The 20,938-nt window shown below is 39.2% G+C and overlaps 1 protein-coding gene and 2 long non-coding RNA genes across 5 annotated transcripts; 1 reads left to right on the top strand and 2 right to left on the bottom strand.

Annotated features, from left to right (window-relative positions):
* Window positions 1-916: 916 nt before the first annotated feature.
* Window positions 917-4,019, bottom strand: LOC149116085 (uncharacterized). Its single transcript, XR_016203901.1, has 2 exons — window positions 3,172-4,019; window positions 917-1,703 (listed from the first exon to the last, which is right to left on the bottom strand). It is a non-coding gene; the product is annotated as an uncharacterized LOC149116085 (long non-coding RNA).
* A 1,536-nt stretch (window positions 4,020-5,555) lies between these two features.
* Window positions 5,556-6,368, bottom strand: LOC110067435 (uncharacterized). Its single transcript, XR_002298678.2, has 2 exons — window positions 6,059-6,368; window positions 5,556-5,746 (listed from the first exon to the last, which is right to left on the bottom strand). It is a non-coding gene; the product is annotated as an uncharacterized LOC110067435 (long non-coding RNA).
* A 100-nt stretch (window positions 6,369-6,468) lies between these two features.
* On the top strand, window positions 6,469-19,252 carry LOC110067437 (prolyl 4-hydroxylase subunit alpha-1-like). Of its 3 annotated transcripts, none has more exons than XM_089281985.1 (13): window positions 6,469-6,613; window positions 11,085-11,455; window positions 12,461-12,792; window positions 13,540-13,591; window positions 13,969-14,138; window positions 14,681-14,851; window positions 15,329-15,399; window positions 15,703-15,808; window positions 16,128-16,181; window positions 16,747-16,809; window positions 17,407-17,475; window positions 18,048-18,144; window positions 19,130-19,252. In XM_089281985.1, exons 2-13 carry the CDS (start codon window positions 11,104-11,106, stop codon window positions 19,189-19,191), a joined length of 1,599 nt encoding a protein of 532 aa, XP_089138111.1. In that variant the 5' UTR covers window positions 6,469-6,613; window positions 11,085-11,103; the 3' UTR covers window positions 19,192-19,252. The 3 variants fall into 3 exon arrangements, with proteins under 3 accessions (XP_089138111.1, XP_089138112.1, XP_089138110.1); XM_089281986.1 differs by lacking the exon at window positions 6,469-6,613 and adding an exon at window positions 7,182-7,200; XM_089281984.1 differs by lacking the exon at window positions 6,469-6,613 and adding an exon at window positions 9,129-9,281.
* Window positions 19,253-20,938: the final 1,686 nt, after the last annotated feature.

The raw sequence follows: 20,938 nt of genomic DNA, 5'->3' as shown, positions 1-20,938 counted from the left end.
TCTAATGGCGTAATCTTTTTTATCAGAGTTTACAAAAAAATTATAGCACGTTTTGGTGACGTCATCAATTATGACGTCATAATCTGACATTTTGTCACAACTTCCAAAATTGAAATAAACTGAAGAACAAAGAAAGCTCATCTGGCAAACTTGGTTCAGAAATATATAAAGTAAGCAAACATAGCCTTCATGAAACATTAGGGGGGTGGTTTGGCCCCTACGTGTTTGTGGGGGAGGGGGAACAGGGCCACCACCTGTCTCCTTCTGTTCACTTTTAACAGAACTGAACTCTCTTTTTGCGTTGCTCTGAAGATTTTTCCACTTCTCCTGTACCTCCTGCGTTGTTCTAGCGGTCACGCCGACGGCGTTTACGGCCTCTGTTATCTCTTCCCAGAACTTGTTCTTCTTGCGATTTTTTATTGTTTCCTTCAAATGTTTCCGTTAAAATGGAAATTTCTGCAGGCGAAAAGTTTGCTTTGCGCACTTCTTTCGCTGGGAAAGTCATATTGAAAAAAAGAAAGAGAGAGATTTCCAGCAATTTTATGGCGTAAACTGGCGCCAAAAAATTATAATTAATCAACCTTGCCGACAACATGCATGGGAGGTAGAGCAGAGAGACCCTGGGAGCAAGGTTGATAATTAATCAATATAATTCATTTTACGCTTAATCGCGGATTAGTAAATCGACCGACTAATCCCCCTTTAAACAACCGTTTCTTAACCCGTGATTAACTAACTCACGATTAGGAAATTTATTCGACCATTAGGCTTAATCGGTGATTAGTTTAATCGCAGTTTTGAACAACCCCTGGTCCCCTCTTGCTGCAGTGAAGACAGATAGGCCTGCAAGGCGTCCTTGTATGACTTGCTGGCCTAAGAAATTAGCATGCTGTATGTAGCGAGACTTGAATAAACATTATTATTTATTTCTTTATTAATTTATTTATTTATTTATTTGTTTGCTTTTTCTTATTTATTTACATTGATTTAGAGCTAGTTCATTTTATATTCACAGCTCGCAGACGGTTTTACAACCCAGCTTATCGTCATGAGAAAGTATAACGAAGTTGGATAAATATAGATACAAATCCATAAGGGTTGTGTCAAGTTCTTTCTCCCTTTCCTCGGCCCTTCGTTGTTTATATGGTACTTTTTCTGCTGTACTAGAGTTGGTTACACTTAGACTCTAATGGACATAAAAGTTCAAAGAACTTGGTTATCATTTTGGACAGTGCTGCGAAGGGCTACATTTCAGTGAGTTATTTTTGTTTTTTGGGGTCTCGGCCACATTTCTTACATGAGCAGTCATAAATCATTTCCACAAGCTTGTCCACTTGAGAATTCTTCCTCCCGGGGCAGTTGAGGCTCACTTTGGTCCAGCTCTTCAGAGAAGGTTTACAGACATCGCAATACTTTGTTCTTTTTCTTGACGCGTACCTGACTGGAAAAGTACCCGGAGAGTAGTATGAAAAGCACTGGCCAACACAAGCTTTATTCTGAATGACTTTAGTCTCGCAGCCCTTTTCTTCGATCGATTGCTCTATGTCTGTTGCCGAGCACCAGCTTGTTTTTGTTTCAGGCAAGAGGAGAAAGGACCTTTTCCGAGATCCTTTTGCTTTCGCGTCAACGTCGTCGATCTTCGAGAAAACAAGCGATACCGTGATAACGAAAATGAACCACTTCGTGCTCATGATTAGCTCAATCTAGAAGAGGAAAAAATGAATGATAAAAATTTGTGTAATTTCAAGCAGGCGAAAAAACAACGTTCTGTCCATTCAATTGTTCGCAAGGCTTGCGTGACGGTCCAAATAACCTACCTCTTCGAAGATAAGTAGCTCCGGGTGAATAACCTAACACCCTGTTAGTGCACTTAAGGTTAACTTATCTAATAGCCGGTTATTTCGCGATGACATTGTTTACATTTTACAATTAGCATAATTACCCTGTCAACAAATAAATTCTATAAGTGAAAAGACCATTTAGAATTTGGTTATACGGGCCACCGTTGAAGGAAATAAAAGGTGATCTTGCATTAAACCACCCTAAACATCAGGGCGGAGATTTGGTTGAGGCAGAGCTCTCTTCAGGGCCTGCGGTTTAGTGCTGGCATGCATATCTAGATATTGAGGACTAATGGATGAGTCAATATCAATTGATATCCACTGGGCAATGTACAAGTGCTAGAGTACAAGCGCGTATAAAATGAACTCTCAGTTAGATTTGATGAACTACCATCCTGTTTCTTTCAAACTACTCAAAATCTCTTCATCTATTAATTTAGTAAAGGTGTATTACATGATGCGATAAATGAAACATGTTCTCCATGCGTGAAATTGGTTGTTCTGTGGCTTGTGTTTATCGATATTGTCATTCTGGCTTTGGCGGTCAGCTGAACTGCTTTGCCCGCAGGACACTTTGTACTTTTTATAAGGTCACAGGAATTTTGTTCAAGCATTACCCCATTTCGCGTGCAAAGCTGACATTCACAAGATGGTTTTTTACGAAACGCGAAATCTCCTTTATTTTCAATGTGTTTGCACGTAAATCTAAAAGAAGATTGCCAATTTGAAAGACTTTATCCCGTTGCGTGCCGTAAGTCACCGATGCCCTATGCACTGTCACTGTCACGGGACTTCGTGAAATAAATGAGCAAAAATAAACTTGTCACTTTACTTAAAACCAACGTGAATATTTAAAAACGTGTTTATTAAATAACTCAAGAAGTGTAGAGGAGATGAGTACCTCGCTCCCTTCACCCAATAATTTCAAATTTGGTACAGTAGCATAATGAGGGTTTCGGCTTATGCTATTTATGTTTCGTATAAAAAAAAAAAAACCAATAGTTACCAGGAGAAGAAACGACTACAATGAAATAGGTGTTTTTAGAATTGTAAATGAAATCACTAATGATACGAAATTGGCCACTTTTCGCCAGCACGTTTCAGCTCTTTTGGTTTATTGTTCGATGATTATTTCTCTTTCGTCAGTTTGTTTTGCAAACTCGGGTTTTTTTCAACGAAATACGCAAGTCAGTTTGCTTGCTCTTAATAAAGGCTTAAAGCTCTAACTGTAAATGAAACCGGTCGTGTTAAATTCACATACAAAACTGCCATAGAGACGGTGTTTTATCCTCCAACAATTAGCCGGCAGGAAAAAGCCTCATTGACATACCTGAATCTTTTCTGGGGCGTGTCCTGGGGTTTTAAAGGCAAAATTGTTTGCTTCTGTTGTCGTTTAATTCTGATAGCTGTAGATCTCCGCCTTCAACAAGACTCACGGGCAGCTGACTTGCGCTTATGTTTTTAATGCTCCGGGGGGTGCTTGGATATTGGCTTGTTAACAACTTCCGCTGAGTGGGCCGGGTTGTAATTTATGAACAACAAAAGCTGCCAGGATTGAGAGTTTGAGAGGTATAAGTGTCTATTGTCAGTAAAAGAGTGGAGTTTACCATTACCATAAGTTTACCATCTGAATAGTTTGGTAGTTCTCACACTATTTCTGCTCTTTTGAAATTTCGATCAAAATCTAACCCCGGGCTTCAAAATTTGAAGTGCTGACAAGTGCTGACATAGGACACGAAAAATTTCATGATGACGTCAATTCGTGTAACACCTCTGATTGGCTAGATTAGAATAGCAACAAATCGGACACAAATCCGTAGTGCAACGCCATTATTTTTCCTAGTTAACGTTTCTTTAATGGGTTGAAGGAACTGTATATATTTTTCTTCACATATTTTCTCTCCGTACCTTTTGCTCGTTTTGCCAGCCATTTGAAGAGCGCTAGGAAATGGCCCTTCAAGCAGACAGTAGAGAACAATACAAATCCAAACAAACAAATAAACGTTTCCGTGAGCAAACTATTAAATCTTCGATACTACCATTTACTGTTTCAAGAGATAAGAACCAGGAAACCTCAGTGCGCAAATTAGATTTTCAATCAGTCTGATACAAACTGATTTTCAAATTCGCAGTGATGAAAAATTGTCACCCTCGATTTTTTAATGTAATAGAACTTTGTGCTATTTTAATTTAAAATAGTTTTAATCCTACCTGTGAAATATGTGCACAGAATCCATGACTAAATTGTTAGATGTGTTGTTACAAAATGTTTTGGGCAAAAATGCTTCGATCACGTTGGCTATAAGGTCCTATAGTCTTTTTTTTTTCTACAATTATTTGTTTAGAGTTTTAAACACCTCTTGACATAGTAAAAACTGCATGCTTCTAAAAATATCCTTCATTCTCATGACCTGTCAGTTGAAAGACTGTGACTGAAAGGTTATATGCTATAGATATCGAAAAGTAGCAATTAAAATTCTATTTTGGACATTTTTTCCTCAAACTGAGTTTTGCCCCCATGGATTTGAACAATGGAGTTTAAGCTTTGAAAATACTAAGTGCACCCTTAAATTGCCTGAGGGTTTTAGGAAATTGTCAGAAAATTGTTCTCAAAGAATACTTCATCTAACTCCCAACTCCACTTGGGTACAACACTTCAACAAAAATAACACCAAGTTAAGACTTTTAATATTGCAAATAGCAATAAGCAGATCTTTCAAAAACACAGGATTAACATTTCATTGCTACTTCAAGGGTCATGCTGGTCTAATTGCAAGCATGCTTCTTTGGAAAACATTTTCATTCTAAAATTAAAGTAATTTCCACACAAATAAGCCTGAATACAACTGGTAGTTTGGAGTACTGGTTTAATTAGCCAGGTGAATTAAAACTTACTACGAGGTCCTTCCTTTTGATAAAGTAAGACTCACGTTTTCAACTAATAAGATAAACAGAGATAATTTAAAATATGCAAATTATTAAGTGCTGTAATATAAAATATAGGTATGAGAGGTTGCAAAACTTCAATCAGCTATATAGACCCTGCAGGAAAAACAAAGACGGCCGCTTTGAATAATTAAGGTTTATTGCTTACGCCAGCTTTGTTCTTATTCTTAGGTGAGTTAATGACAAAAACTTGTGCTTATTCACGTATTTGTGGACCAATGATGATCCATTAAGAGTGTGTGTCTGTGAGGAAACCAGACAGGAGGTCAAACAACTCAAATCATCAATTGCGCTCAAACTTGACACAAATGTTGAGTTTGGTGAGTGAATGATCATGGCAAAAACAGTAGGTCAAAATATTTTGTTATACCTCCCAACTCAAATACATTTTCTGATTGGAGGAGAACATGTCACATGTCATGGGTCAAAACTCACTAACTCCCTAGGGTGAACAAAACTCACTAACTCCCTAGGGAATAAACAATTTGAACTTTCAACTCGTACATGATCGGGTCATGCACCTTGAAACCATGGCAAATGTGTGCACTTGCCAACATCAAGCTAAAATTTTTTTCTCCCAGTTTGTTTTATTTTTTGTGTTGGGAGGTATAACAAAACACACTGACTGGCCCCACAGGAAACAGGGAGTTTTGTTCCCCTCAACCCTCAATGTCCCCCTTGGCTTCGCCCTTAGGGCCAGCCTTTAAAGAAGTGCTTATTATTCCCTTCAAGTCAGTGGGACCCCCTGCAAAAATGGCCATTTGACACTAATTTATACACATTTAATAAGCTGTCTTTGGTTTAGTATTTCTACAACAAGAAAGGACTTATAAAAATTAAATCTACTAGATCACGTTTATTCATTTGAACTAGGCAATTAGACTTTTCTCCATGGCTCCATCTTAAGTAAGGGGCATATTTCGTAGTGCTGTGAATAGCCTTTAATTGATGGTAAATATCTGCAATGAACAAACGCAAATACACATTATTCTAACATGGATAGTGAGAGCAATCGCTTAAGTTCAAAGCCGTTTTTCTAACTCGAAATCAACAAGAACCTAAAAACTTTCCTATCAATTTCGAGTATAAATTCGGCAAAAAGAGGCACCTGATACATTTCTTTCAAAAATAGTTAGAGCCATATACCATACGCTATTGTTCAGGTTTGTGGCAGGTAAAAATTCTGCAGCAGAAGATTCAACTCGCAAGTTCCCTCAACTTACAATTTCAGGTGTAAAATAGAATGGAAACAAGAAATAAGTACTACATACATGTCAGTTAGACGCGATTTTACGCTCTTTCTCTTGAATTCTTGAATTGCGAAATGTCCAGTTTTGTGTCATCTGTTCGGCTACTTCGACCCGAGTTCTAAAAGACGGTGTAAAGAGAATATCCATCGCCATTCCGCTTTCATCATCGCAGATATTATCAGGTTGTCAGCATCGCTACTCAAAACGCCGTTCAAAATCCACAGACAGCCATCACTGCTGCTATATAACATAAAAACTTCTTTCAAAACCCACCAGAAGGCCACCAGAACGCTCCGCCATCTTTGACGACGTTTAGCGTTGAGCCAAAGCCAATATTGAAAAGTCAGCGGTTATCTTGCAATGATTCAGTAGATACATCATGTACAGTAACACAAATTGTACCTCATAATCTCGTTCGCAGATGTGGGCGAAGTCACAGATGCATTACCTCTGGGTGCTAACTATAGCCCATCCCCTTAGGTTCCGCCCAAATCAAATTGTTTGCTTCTTTCCATTTTTCATTCTTTAAAAACTTCGGCTACAAGGGAAAGGAACTTGCTATTCGTGCTACTCTAGGTAAGCAATTTACTTTATTTCACAAATTTACCGCAACCGCAACCTAGTCAAAAAAGAAGAGGGGCAAGGCAATTATAGTGATCAATAATTTCGTGCCTTTTCTTTCTTTATAACTCTGCTGTGTTTATAATCGTAAGATTTTTCCTGATCAGTTAGTTCCAGTCAGAGTGTAATAGTTTTGGACAACAGAAAAGCCAGGCGCGTCAAGTGTAACCGTGTTATAATACTTGAAAGCAGAGGTAACTGTAGGAATATGGAGTGCAATTAAAGATTCACACCACTAGTGATGTTAGAAAATTCTCTAAAAATTCTAAGAACCCATTGGAGAGTGCAATTTGAAAGAATTTTCAAATATGGCAAGTAGTGTAAATCCTTGATTACTCGAATTTTCGTATGATTACTCATTTATTATATGACTGAGAAAAATAAGAACGCTCCTGTATTAATTTGCACTAAAATTAAAAATTAACGATAAATTGGCCTGCTCTCAGCCTATCACAATGAATAAACTTCTCGGTCATATAATGAATTATTTAATTGTATTACGGTAGTGTAAGTCGCATTCGCGCACGGAATGGATGTCGATGGTATGTAAATACAAAACTATTATCTTTTAGTTTCATTGCTAGCCTTCAGGAGTTATTTCCCTCGTAAAAATGAAATATCTGCCGCTCGTGATGTTGTTTCTGCATGTGCATATCATTCGCTTTGAAATGGTTTTCCCTCATTCTCAGTGCATAGCTAAACTAAACTAAACTAAACTAAACTAAACAATTATCTCGTTGAAGCAAGGAAAGAATGAAACAAATAGTACAAACAAAATCATCATTTTTTTCCCGAACTTCAAATAAACCGCTGCCCGGATCTGAAAAGAAATTATGTCTCAAAGCCAATTATGTTTACAAAGGTGGTGTACGTAACGACAGCCTGGAAAACACCGTGAAAGGAGTCAATTGTCTCTTGTTTTTAAAATCGGGATTGAAAATCACGCATTGTAACTCCCATGCAATGTTCGTTATTTCTTAGCTTCAATGACAAAAGAAAATGTTTGGATACCGAATGCCAAGCACTGTGATTTGTTTACATTGCAACTTAGATTCTGGTTGAGCCAAGTTGAGTTAAACTTTTTCAATAAAATGTTACAGACGAGGGTTACCTGAATTTGTCTCGTTTTTCTTTTGATTCATACATTTATGACGGTCGGCAAAATATATTTTAATCGCGAATTAAAAATTACATACTAAATCACTTATTAAGTTTGGAGATAATTTCTACAAAATACAACTTTCTTTTTAATTTCCAAAAGCAATATTTCAGGATTTATTGTTGTGGTACATTAACGGAAGTGGAGAACACACCATAGACATAAATAATTTGATTATCAAGTGTGAAGGAAATTGAATAAGATGCCTCGAGAACTTGAGAATCACTTTGTTAATAGATCCGTTGGTAATTCTGAATCAAATATAAGCATCGAACCGATATTTATCATTTACCGGAATATCTCAAACTAATTGCTGGAGAAGGCGGTTAATAAATCCCCTGGTGCGTCGTGAAATCGATGCAAATCATGGAACCTGTGGCAAGCTTATTTATCTCTTTGTAACGAGACAGCTAAAAGTCCTGAACGAAAATCATTTTTATATTCTTGCACACATATAAATATAAATTGAGCCTTGAACGATAATTTTTTTCAGGCGCTGAAACCTTCAGCTTCAGTCTCGCTTTCATTTTTGAAAGTGATTCTCTTGCTTTTTTACGACGGAAAAATTTGCTAGGAGGATGCTTGTGAAAAAAGCTATCAGTGGGCACTACCGATAAGTTTTGGGCTATTGTTTTTCCCGACCAATATAAATTTAATTCAGTTCTTGTTATTGAATGATATTCATACTTTAGCGCCATTAGCTGATTCTAAAGCCAAGCTTTGTCTTATCAGAATATCTCATTATCTTTAGTGTTTCCACCTGACCATATAGCTTCAGTATATCAAATTGACTTCTTCTTCTACAAACATTTACTGCAAAAAATTTCGAACAGACGCAGACACGATATCCAAGCAAAAACATGGCTCAGCTCATGGGACGAAAATTTACATTTGAAATAATTATTATCTACACCAAAATGTCAACTGAAATATAATGGTTCGCGCTCTCAAAAGGTCTTCCCGCCTACAAAGTACTCCCGAACAAACGATGAAATATTATCGCCAATATGCTAGGATTATTTGTAACGAAACTTTCCATCTGGCGTTCCTAGCTAATTAACAAGACAGAAATTTCGGAACTTTGCAATTTGTTTTAATAAAGGTTGGAAGGAAAAGCCGTGTAGGCGTAGAATTTTTTTGTTTTGTTATATATATATATATATTCATCTAGCCGCATTTAAGACGCCCCGAGCTTTATTTAATCAGGAACTCACAGAATTTACAAAGTTTACGCGACGGATAACTGATTCGCGTTTTGTTGGAATAAATTGACAAAAGCCACACTGAATAAATGTAGTTCTGTTATTTTTGTTTGCTGAAACACTTGACAAAAATATGCCGTACAGTTATTATTTTATGACGAGTTGGATTTGAACGATAGACAAAACAAACGATAGATCGAGAGAAGAGACGTTGAAAGTAAAAGTAGCTGGCTTGGGAAAGAAAATCAGTCACTCATTGCAGGTATTCACTTGACAATTTCGTTTCGTTCCAAAGTATTTCATTGTTCGGTTTCAATGACAACTGAGTTTTAAAGACTTCTTTTACTCTCAATTACAATACATTTGAGGTATACCCGAATTCTCAAGCCGAGGAGCTCAATAGCTCGCCCGCTATACGCCGGACATTTTGGAAAGTCTTCGATCGAGTCGGCAATTACAAATTAAACCACCCACCGCGTTTACCATTGTAGCGTTGATTTACTTAAAAATATATTTATTCTCCTTTCGTAATTTTCTCTCCAGGGAGCTAGAGGGGCAAATACTGTGAAATTTCTTCGGCTATGCTTTTTTAAAGCTCAGTGTTCTCATAACAGTGATTTTACCTTCGTGTGTGGTGTTTTTGTCTGTAGACCTCTGTACTGTAAAGCGTTTACAAGGCTCGTTTACAGAAGCATGACCCGGTGAACGGCGGGCAAAAGCAATATTATCGCATTCGAATGTTTCATCGATTGAAAAAAGATCGTCATGCCGTAATTTCCATTTAATGTTAGCGGGGACAAGGTAGTGGAATTATATTTTTTTTGAGATCTCGAGGGAAGAATCCGAATATAAATGTCGTTCTGGGATATTGCCTTGAATTTTAAAAACCTAATGTACGAGTCCCCATGCTGTCCCTCGTACTTCTACGCCATCTTTTCTCGATAACAAAAAATACTTCTACTTCGAAAATGTGGTGTTTTTTTCCATGCTAATACATATTCTTAACGATTTTTTTTTTCATTAAAAAAGTAAACAGAAATGCAAACTTGATCAGGAGGTGCTCTTTATAGAATTTATACCTCAAATAAAATGAAACTGAATTCCGTTTCTCTTAAATTTTCTTACTATTTTCAGGTTGCGTTCAACTGCGTTTTTTCAAGTTCTTCACCGGGGGGTGTACTCTCCGAATTTTTTTCTAGGGTTGCACGGCGAGTTTAAACCCCTCACGCTTTTGTAGACCAAATATGCAGTTTATCGCGATACCCTATTAGTTTTTTAATCAAAAGATTACTTTACGTCTCCAATGCATGATCTCAGTTGGCAAGGAGTCACTTCCATTTTTCGCCAATATTTTAGGAGGGCTTCATATTTTCTGATTTACTTGAGAATAATCGCGCAAATATCACACTCATTTTCCAGGCCAGAGTGAAAAACATATCCTTCTTCAAAATTAAAATGATCAAACTCTGTGCCGTTTTTTTCAATTCAAATCGGCTCACAAACGATACTTTTTACGCCGAAAATACCTGTATGGCTTATTTAAGGGAGTAGTCCGGCCCCCCCTGGACCCTGGACAGTTCCACGACATCTCTAAAACAACAAAGTATAACTGCTCGTGGACAACTGTAATTTTGAACTACACTAATAGCTAGTAATAAAGGAATGAAGGAGAAATTTGATTTCTTTAAATGCTTTTTGTAACCAGATGCGGCCTCTCTCCTAGATAGAAGGTTTTTGAGACTAAAATGGATCAAAAACGTTTCATAGCGCATATATATATTAGTATTTTATCAAATAGTTTTTAAATCCCGTCGACTAGTTCTTGTTCAGTTTATCTTGCGATCTCCGTTACGATATCTGATTCTGATAAAGATTTTGTCGGTCTTCCGTCGCTATTTCTTTTAAACGTCACAACTTAACAAATTTGATGGCATTTTCTTTCCCAGCAAAAAGGTTTCCAAGGACTTTTAAGTAGCTATGACTATGCATTTCAGTTTTTATTCATTGCGGGTAATGTTCCCAATTTGCATATTTCCGTGACTGTTTTTGCCGGTTGTTCCAACAGGTTTTCTATCGAAAAACACATGTCTTCAATTCATTTCTTCAAAATGATCGAGTGGAAAGCTTTGGTTTACCGGATGTCGCTGCTGTTGAGCGTTACAAACGGCGAGTTTTTCACTTCGCTCACTCAGATGAAAGGCCTGGTTCGATTGGAGAGCGCACTGTCCAAGTCTCTGGACATCTATTTGGAACAGAGATCGGAGGCTCCGGGAATTATCCGACAATTTGCCGATCATGTAAGAAAGGAAAGGAACCTCGCGGCGGGTGATATTGAAAAATATGTCTTCCATCCGATTAATTCCTTTCAACTTGTGAGGCGCTTTATAAGACACTGGACAGAATTAGGGTCATACCTCGCAAAAGAGTCTCCTAACGGTAAGAACAAACCAACTTGTTTTAAGCTAAAAACATGTTTTAAGCTAAAAACTGAAGATCCACAGCTCTTGGAAAGTTAAATTGTAAGTTAAATATTTGCTGTGTTATTACAACAACATACCCGATTGCTAATTTACACTTTTTTAAAAAAGGATAAATATGTCAAGAACTGATAAGAAATATTGAAACGAGATCTGTCCTCCTTTATTTAACATTGCTGTGAAATATAAAGCTACTGCCACCTACATTGTCAAAGAGACAGGTGCCCTGAAGAAAGCAATCAATTATCTAGCTAGGAGATCAGTTATCTTGAAAGCAATGGATTCATTTATCAGATTTAAGGTTCTTAGAAAATACTTAAAGACCAATATTACAAAAGCACAGGAAAACAAAACATTTTTCCTTCCGTTTTCACACAGCATGTTAGATGGCTTGTAAGGGCCGACGCTGTACCCAAGTAACTAGGAGTATTTTTTACCTCCCCTGGATAGGCTGCTAATTCATAACAGGTTACGACTCCGCTTCCTCCGTCCCCACCCCCCCTCCCCCCCCCCCTCTGGGATCCTGACAGGTTGCCCTAACAGTAAGCCATTTCAGAGTTGCTCTTACCTCTGTTTCAAAACGAGTCTTGGTGCACTACCTTTCATATTGAAATGAGTTTTTCTTACACGTTCATTGTCTTGCAAATCAAACTCATTTCCATATGAAAGTTTGTGCAACAAGACTCGTTTTGAGGTAAAAAGCAACTCGAAAATGGCTTATTTACCGATGGATAGTAAGCTCAAACCCAGATCTCTACCGCGTTTTTCTTTGACTTCGTTCTTTGCGGCAGTGTTTATAGCAAAAAGGCTAGTGGAGCCGAGCAAACAACTGAAACAAATAACTCAAATTGAAAATAGCATTGTTAAGAATCCCAACTGGCCCGAGGCAAACCAGTTGGCTATTTACAAGCGATTACAACAGGAGATTTTTTAAAGTTGTCTTTTTCTTCTCTCAAATGTTTAGACCTCCACTGGGAGCTCGTCATCAATCGCCCAGCGTTTCCCACCACGCAAGACTTCATGGGAAGCATGTCAGCGATTCTGCGCATTCAAGATGTTTACAATCTCAGCGCACGCGCAATTGCTGATGGAGACTTGCATCAAGAAATATCCAGCGGGAGCCTGGGTCCCGATGAGTGTTATGAACTCGGCATCGTTAGCAATGACCAAAGAAACTACGAGGATGTTATAGAGTGGATGAAGGAAGCGTTAAAACGCATGAGCCCGCCGTATGAATACAGTGGTGCATTGACAAAAATTGACGTCCTTGAGTATTTGTCCTGGGCCGAGTATAAGGTGGGTTTAAATGACAAATGCACATGTGAGCAAGCAACATTATAGGCTGAAGTGTGAAAGCACTTATCAGGCAGTCTGAGAAGGTGAAAGATTAAGATGCTAAAATTGTTTTCCCGCGTTGACTACTAACTCTAACTGTTTAGAAAAAAAAAGTTGTATGAAGGTTTCATTATGACACAACAATGTGAACTAAAGGTAAATAAACTATTAATTTCTGAGTTTAGCTTGTGCCTCTGTTTCAAAACGAGTCTTCGTGCAAATGAGTGGGAGGTGCGGTGGCCTCATGGTTGGTGCGCTCGACTCCGGAGAGAGCGGTCCGGGTTCGAGCCCTGACCGGGGATATTGCGTTGCGTTATTGGGCAAGACACTTTACTCTCACAGTACCTCCCTCCACCCAGGTGTATAAGTGGGTACCGACAATTTAATGCTGGGGGGTAACCCTGCGATGGACTAGCACCCCATCCAGGGGAGAGTAAAAATACTCCTGGTTGCTTCATGCTACTGAAACCGGGATAAGCTCCGGTTTGATGAGCCACTTGACTCGTATGCAGACTTAACCTTTACCTTTTTACCTATTTCCGAGTTACCTTGTGCCTCTTTTTCAAAACGAGTCCTCGTACAAATGAGTTTAATTTTCATGGGCAAAGAGGCAAACGGCAAAGAAATACAATGAGGGGTGGCGTTGGGGGAGTAGAAGCGACGCCAGGGCTTGCCTCTTAACAACTTGTGTGTCTCTTATTTCCACAGGTCGGACTTTTAGACGACGCGATTATACACACGAAAGATATTCTTGGACAAGGTAGTATTATATTGAATCGACATTTCATGCACGTTAGATCGGATCTAATATATTCTGGCTTAGAAGGTAAATAATTTAGATCATCAAAAACTAGGGTGCTTTTCTGTTCTAATCGCTACAGTTCGTTATTGATGTAAAATCGTGCACATGCCCGAATAATATCAGAGCGACAATCCAGTAGGCCTGGGCTCTAAGCCGAGGGGCTGGGGGACACGGTTGAGTAAACTTCCTGTTTACTACTCTTTTCTCTCTCAGCACCTTAATCCTACTGTCCCTTCTACTTCCGCTTTTCTCAGTGCCCCCTGACCCCACCTCCCCCCCCCCCACCCTCCCCCGCCTCAAGGAATGGCACTTATCAGACGAATTGCTTTATTTAGATCCCACAATTAAACAGGCCCATATTAACCTTGGACACTTCAAGACAGAGCAGCTACAACGCAACACACACAGTCATCGGTCGGCAAAGGCCACGGTGAGCAGCAACAAGAAGAGAAAGAGTGACTCCATGTTCACGTATGAGCGCCTCTGCCGAGGAGAATCTCGGAAGGTTGGTGACCTTGCTTGTTAAGAAGAGATTTGTTCTACACTTTTGCTATGAGCTTTACAAGATATCATTGATGCTTGTGGATAGGCGGAAGAACAAGCTGATGCCACGCTTCTCTTGTTCTCCGGCAAATGAATTCTCGCCTGCGCAATTTAACAATCATATTGCGAAAGTGTGCGGAATATTGCCCTTTTTAAAAAACTGGATCAATAGATAATGCAATTCGAGAGTTTTCATTGGCCTAGCCATCATGGGCTATGAGCCAGTATGCCATGCTCTACAAATATGGTAAGCGTGCAAGTGGGGCATTCTTATTTTTACTTTAGTTTAGTTTTCTATATTTTGAGGGCGTTTTTAATAAAACAATTATCTTTGTTGGATATGAGATGGTTAGAGCCAACTCGGTGCTACGCGCGCGCGTTATTGGCTATCTACCATCTCATATCCAACAAGCCCGAGTGGAATAGTTGTATTTAGCCCATGGAACTAGCTAAAATAAACTGGGTCTAACTTTAATATACTATAATTTCGAATTTGGTTTGTAGTCCCGGATAGAAAGAGACAAGCTGACGTGTTACTACAATAAAAATCTCCCATCACAACTACTGAAGCCTGTTAAAGTGGAGATGTTAAATTTGGACCCAGATCTCTACCTGTTTCATGACATCATCACAGACAGCGAGATTGAGCATGTAAAAAAGTTAGCTAAACCTCAAGTGAGTGTCTTTAACTCGACTCAGCTGTTGTCAGTAATGATTGATTGTAGCGCCTCGAGCGCTGATTTAGATTTTGTAGCTCTAGGCGGGCTCTTGTTTTTGCTACGGGGGCCCTCACTGGAAGGGTGCGCTCATTTAAAAAGTGGAGCTCGAGGGGGGAGTGCTTATTAGAGAAGAGATACTTACTGGAACGAAGGTGCTAAATAGATCGCTGCGGTATACAAAACCCAGAGAGCTTTTAATGCTATGTTACTTAACTTAACGGTGAGAAATTCCCGAAACAAATTTAAGGAGGCCTAGAAGTGCCAGTGTTTGAAGAAAAAATTCAGAGTTGCTATGTTGCACGACAAATAAAATAGACGTTGACGCAAATCGTGTCGCAACAAATTTACGATTGATGTTGTAAGAAACTTTGTCCACGCCGCCTTGGTTACGTTGTTTTGTTCTTCCATTCGTCATGTATTTATTTTAATTTAGCTCAAGAGGGCCGTTGTCACAAATTCAACCACCGGGAATCAGTTAGCAGCAGAATATAGGATTAGTCAAAGGTGAGAATTCAGGCTAAGAAAATACGACGAGCTGGAATCGTAATTCAGTAAAACTATACTAGGGAACCACTGCATGTGCATAACAACAAATGTACAAGGTCAGTTCGTGATTCCTTCTTATTGGTTATGAAAACCTTGTCTGAACACACTGACCAATCAAATGATAGCAAAAAGGCAGCGCGGAAACGAAAAGTTAAAAAGAAATGGCTGGAGAAAAGGGTGCGAAAATTAACAGGCAGCGCCCAGCATAAAACATGAACAGCGTATTTGTGTAGATAAAATTTGTCTTCCTTATCTCGTCAGTGCCTGGCTTGAAGATAGCACTTCTCCAGTTGTCAGAAGAATAAGTCAAAGGATCGAAACCATAACAGGGTTGTCTCTTGATCCCAAGCACACAGAGCCGTTACAGGTAAGAATTCTGAGGAAGTTAAAATACACGCTTGTTTCTCTTGTTCTCTTGTTTCTCTTTGTTTCGATCCTCCCTTAGGAAGTTCGGAAAGCACCCAAGAAGCTAGAGTTGCTTGAGCTCCCAGCTTCGCCTCGAGTGACTGTTTCACTTCTTTTGTACTCTTCAAACTTTCTGGGTGTATTACAACTCAATATAATGCACTCTAAAGTTTCCAATAAAATTTAATTCCTTGAAAAGTGACACTCCGTTCAGTAACGTACATAGATCAGCGAAAGTTATAATAGTACATGAAGTAATGACTCAATTTTGTATTTTTAAGGTGGCTAACTATGGGATTGGAGGGCATTATGAGCCACATCACGACTTCATCCAGGTGGGTCCACAAGCATGTATAAATCTTTTTCTTTTCCTCTCTGGGAGAATAGGGCCATCGACTCTGCGTGTCTCCCGTTCTGCTCTGTCTCTCACAGCGGTGACAGCCTCTGTCCAGGTGTATGGCAAAATCTAGCTTGTGAACAGGTTCCGGCTGGAAGGGTCTAACCGCGGCTGGAAAGGCCGAGAAAGAACTAGCTGAGAGTGAAGTGGCCGGGGCGGACGGGGGTGGGTGGGTCGGGGGATGTGGCGACGAGGCTTCTCCCCTCCTCAGTCCCACTCCTTTCTCTCTTCTATCCGCTTTCTTCCCTCTCTTTTCGCCCCGTCCTCGACTAGAGAGCCTGTCCACAGGCAAGGCCAAACCAATATTCTGTTTTTAGCTCTTTCTCCACAATTCTCTTCCATGTCTCCTTTGGCCGCCCTCTACTCTTACAACTTTGATAAATTGTCCCGTAAGTTTGCTTCTTTTGGAAAAAAAGCTTTCGAAAGAGACTGCTTACATTCCTTACAGCATCCTGTCAAACATTCTAATTGTGAGTTACCAAATGTTCTTTTATTATTACCAGAACACAGATGGATCCCTTCCAGCAAACGAAACTGGAGATAGGATTTCTACAGTTCTCTTTTATGTGAGTACCGTGACCCCATTTACGTGTTAGAAATTCACGATGACCGTACGGGGAAACTATTTGCTTAGAGATTGTCGCTCTTTATTTATTTATTTATTTATTTATTTATTTATTTATTTATTTATTGAGGGTAGCACACAACAGTAATCTGAACTCAGCTCTGAACCTCCTTGAGGAATTCCCTTATAAGAACGACCAGATCAATCACCTAGCCTACAATGGGCCATATTCGTATTCTCGGTATTAGACTGGAACTAGCTAGCAATGGAACCAAATTTGGGAAAATATTTGCATTTCAAAAGACTCCCCGCATTAGCCTCGGTTGCAAGCTAGTTCCAGTCCAATACTGAGAACACGCGATGTATTTTGAGACGACGTCTTAGTCGTATCTAGTGCGCTGGCCTCAATTCTATTTTTATGCTCTAGAGGTGCCAAATCTGAAAAGAAAAAGATCATAAAGAATTCTGACCCTCTTTTTTTAAAAAAGGAACAATAATCAGCTTCCATCAATCTGAAGTATTAAATATTTCTGCCAACTGGGCCGCTTGACTTTCTGTTTACCAATTCACGTGTGAAAACGCTCTCCTTTACTTTTAGTTGAGTGACGTAGATGCTGGAGGTGCAACAGTGTTTTTAGACGTAGAAGAAGTGGTTTATCCTCGAAAGGTTTGTGACATGGCAGGATTTAAAGTAACAAATGTTGCTTTAGGCTTAACTTTACGCACAACCCCCAGAGTCCAGTCCCCGCTCCATCGAACCCTGTTCCCAGGGCCATTGAAAAAAGGGAAAAGCAAATAATAATAATAATAATAATAATCAGCTTTCTTTATTGAGGGTAGCACACAACAGTAATCACTGAAAACCAGAGGCGCTCATATAAATATTTACAGAATAAAAAGATGACGTGTTAAGAATTAAAAATATAGAAATATTTAACAATAATATAAAAAACTAAGACACACTAAAATGGGAACGAGGCTGATCAATCCCGGCCTCCTCAGTTTTCTCACTTGACTTCCGACGCAGAGAGGGTCGAAGAAGACCTTAGTTAGTTACCCACGAGTTACCCCGTTTTATCTCGATTTAAGTAAATGTTAGTGATCAATGTCTTTCTTCCGAAAGCTGTTAGGCAATAATCAAAAACTTCTTCCGGACAAGATTCCGAGACGCACTAAATTAACCGTTAGAACAGAAAAAAATAAATCAACCGTGCTTCTTATTCTCTTGCACTTCGATAGGGCGATGCAGTATTCTGGTACAATCTCGGCACGGATGGCCATCCCGATGACAAAACACGGCACGCCGCTTGCCCTGTGATCGTTGGCTCAAAATGGGGTAAATATTATCAGAATTTTAAAATATGAGCAGTGTCTAAAGCATAGCTGGATCATCTTGTGTGTTGAAAATGAAAACGGTTGCGAGAAAACTGGAAGTTGGAACATTTTTCATTAAACCATGTGTTCTCCTGCGCGTCTTCCGCAATCTTTGTATTTTCGCGTGTGCCCCCATTCAACGCATAAGGACTATAAAGAGTAGAAGGCAGGACTACTCCATACGGCAGTAATAAAAGAGAGACCCAAAAGTTGGAAGTGAAATCGTAACTAGGGCGGTTTTACATTGGGTGCCGTAAAGCCAAAACTAATAAATACTCCAGCCAATCACTAAGGACACAGACAATACAGTGCACAAATCAAAACTCGAAGTTATTACATGTACCTGACGTAAAGCGCGGGAAAACGAGTGCGAGCGAGACACAGTTGGCTTAGGTTTTACTTCTGACTGGAAGAAATAATGGCGCGAATTTTTTGAGTTAATCATGTAACATACCGTAGTAATGCAAAACCAATTACTTTTTTACAATAACTGTCTAATTTCTAGCGCACTGATTGGCTCATTTTTGTCATCCGTAAGAGTACAGACGCATAAAGTTTTAAATTATGCAAGCTTTCAAGTTCAACTTTCAGCTGTCAAACTGTCAACTTTTTAACCAATGAGATTTTATTGACTTTTTTAAGTAACCAATCAAAAAAAGGGAAAAGCTATTGACAATGTTCGCGTCATTTTGAATAAAATTCACTTACCTTTGTTTACGGCAACTTTACGGCGTCTTTTCCCTCATTTATACCCAAAGTTTACTGCGGAACCACTTTGGCAATGTTATGACGCAATTTGTCATCAATAAGAGGACAGACGCATAAAAAAACTGACGTCAATTTGTTAATTCGACACTCAAAATGAAAACTGCTTCGAAGTAAAAAATTTGTCTCATATGGTATCTGGTCACAATCAGATAATTATCACCTGCTTTTTTCTGTTTTAGTTGCAAACAAGTGGATCAACGAACGAGGACAAGAGTTTCGTCGACCATGTATCCCTACGTAAATGTAAAGTCGATTTTTTTTTTTGCGATATTTGAATAAAACAAACAAACAAGCGTTCTGAACAGGTTCGTGTACCTTACTGTTTTGTCGGGAGGGTGTAACGTGTTTTCAATTGCCGTACCGTGAGCCCATTCCGATTACCAGCCCGGTAAACCATCCAGTTTTTCATCCTTTCTAACAGGTCTTAATTTACCTGAACCGGCGACAACCGGCGTATTTCTCTTGTGCTAACCTTCCGTCACCTAGCCATTTCCCAAGGTGACCGTTATATACAGGTTTGACGGTATGTCTTCTCTGCGAGTTAATTTCTCCGCGCGCGCGAGCGTGCGCTCGAGCGTGTGAGTGAGCGTGCGAGCGAGCGCGAGCGCGACCGAGGAAAAAAAAAGGGCAAAAAACGTCAAAAAACGTTTGTGGACATCAATGCTTCCTAAATCATTTAGGCAATCGTTTCAATGGTATACCATTGTTTTGGCACCCCCTAAAGGTTATCCTATAGTGTGTGAAAAATTGCTAAAAGGATTTCGAGAAAAAGAAAACTTTCGATATGCATATGCAAATTTAGTCTTTTAAAAAAAAACACGATAAACACTCTAAGTCACACAATGTAATACTGTATTGATTGATGCGACGTCTTAAACAGCTCTTACACCATCTGTACTGTTGACTGTGATTACAGCTTCCAAAATTGAGCGCTGTTTTCTAAGTTGAAGCAGTAGTAGCTAAATCTTGCGTAACCAATTTTATGGCCCTGTAGTAAACACTTACATCCGTGTTTTGAATGAGTTGTTGCCTTGTGCGTGCATTTTGTTTTGTTTCTGGACAGGCTGGTTTCTTGGCAAGATCTGTAGATACATTGATCTGTGTCAATAACCAATTCCAGTATGAAATACTACGCATGCGCAGTTAATTTTCATACCACAAGGTTTGCATGTAAATGTTTTATAAGAAGTTTAGTTACTACAGACGTTGTCACCGCAATGCGTACTTGTGTGTGGCTTATGTGGTAATCTATACTAGTACCCAGTCATATCACAAATACTAATTTTTGTGGGGGGGACAAAGAGTCCCTCGATATCAAATACCAAAAAAATAACAACTTTGAAGAACGGGTCCATTTTGCATCTTGGTAGGTCTGTAATTTCTGGCACCTCCTGAATGCTTACCAAATGGCTAAAACGAAGTGTCCGAGCGCAAAGTTTAACGGAACAGAAATTCCCGGTGAGGAGTTCTTGCGAGGAAGTACAACTAAATATTGAAGTACTCTTGGCTAAAAAATGCTGTTCCATTCACCTCTAGAAACTTCCAGAAAGTCAAACCGAAATAATTTCGGTCGAGTGGAAAGCTACCAGAGTTTCTAATATCCTTACTGACTTTCAAAACTTGGGTGAGACTTGAGACTTCGAATCGCTCGTTTCTTCAAGCTTGTACAGTAAGGAACGAAGACTCGAAGAACGAGATTGCTTGTTTCCCTCACCGAATACGCATGCGTGAACTTTTGGCGAGGGAAGGTTGAAGTTACTTCGTGCCATATTTGATTCTATAACCAATTAAAACTCGATCTTCGAGTCGCTCATTTTGTCAAGCTTGAGCAGAGTGAACCGAGAGGACTTGAGGTAAGAGAGATCACCTTTTTCCTTCGCCATTTTTAAGGAATAATGATGATGATGATGATGATGATAACTTAAAACAAAAACAACTTGGATGCACAAACTAACCAATTTCTTTTAAACTCAATTTGTTAATTTCAG

Source organism: Orbicella faveolata, unplaced genomic scaffold, assembly GCF_042242905.1.
Source record: "Orbicella faveolata isolate gen_17 unplaced genomic scaffold, um_ofav_v1 contig_12, whole genome shotgun sequence".
Classification (NCBI taxonomy): Eukaryota; Metazoa; Cnidaria; class Anthozoa; order Scleractinia; family Merulinidae; genus Orbicella; species Orbicella faveolata.
This window is presented reverse-complemented; position numbering and strand designations above follow the sequence as displayed.

Coding starts and splice junctions, on each gene's coding strand:
- LOC110067437 (XM_089281985.1), top strand. CDS start 11,104: ATGTCTTCAATTCATTTCTTCAAAATGATCGAGTGGAAAGCTTTGGTT. Junction 15,400..15,702: donor GAATATAGGATTAGTCAAAG/GTGAGAATTCAG, acceptor TTATCTCGTCAG/TGCCTGGCTTGAAGATAGCA. Junction 17,476..18,047: donor AAGTGGTTTATCCTCGAAAG/GTTTGTGACATG, acceptor GCACTTCGATAG/GGCGATGCAGTATTCTGGTA.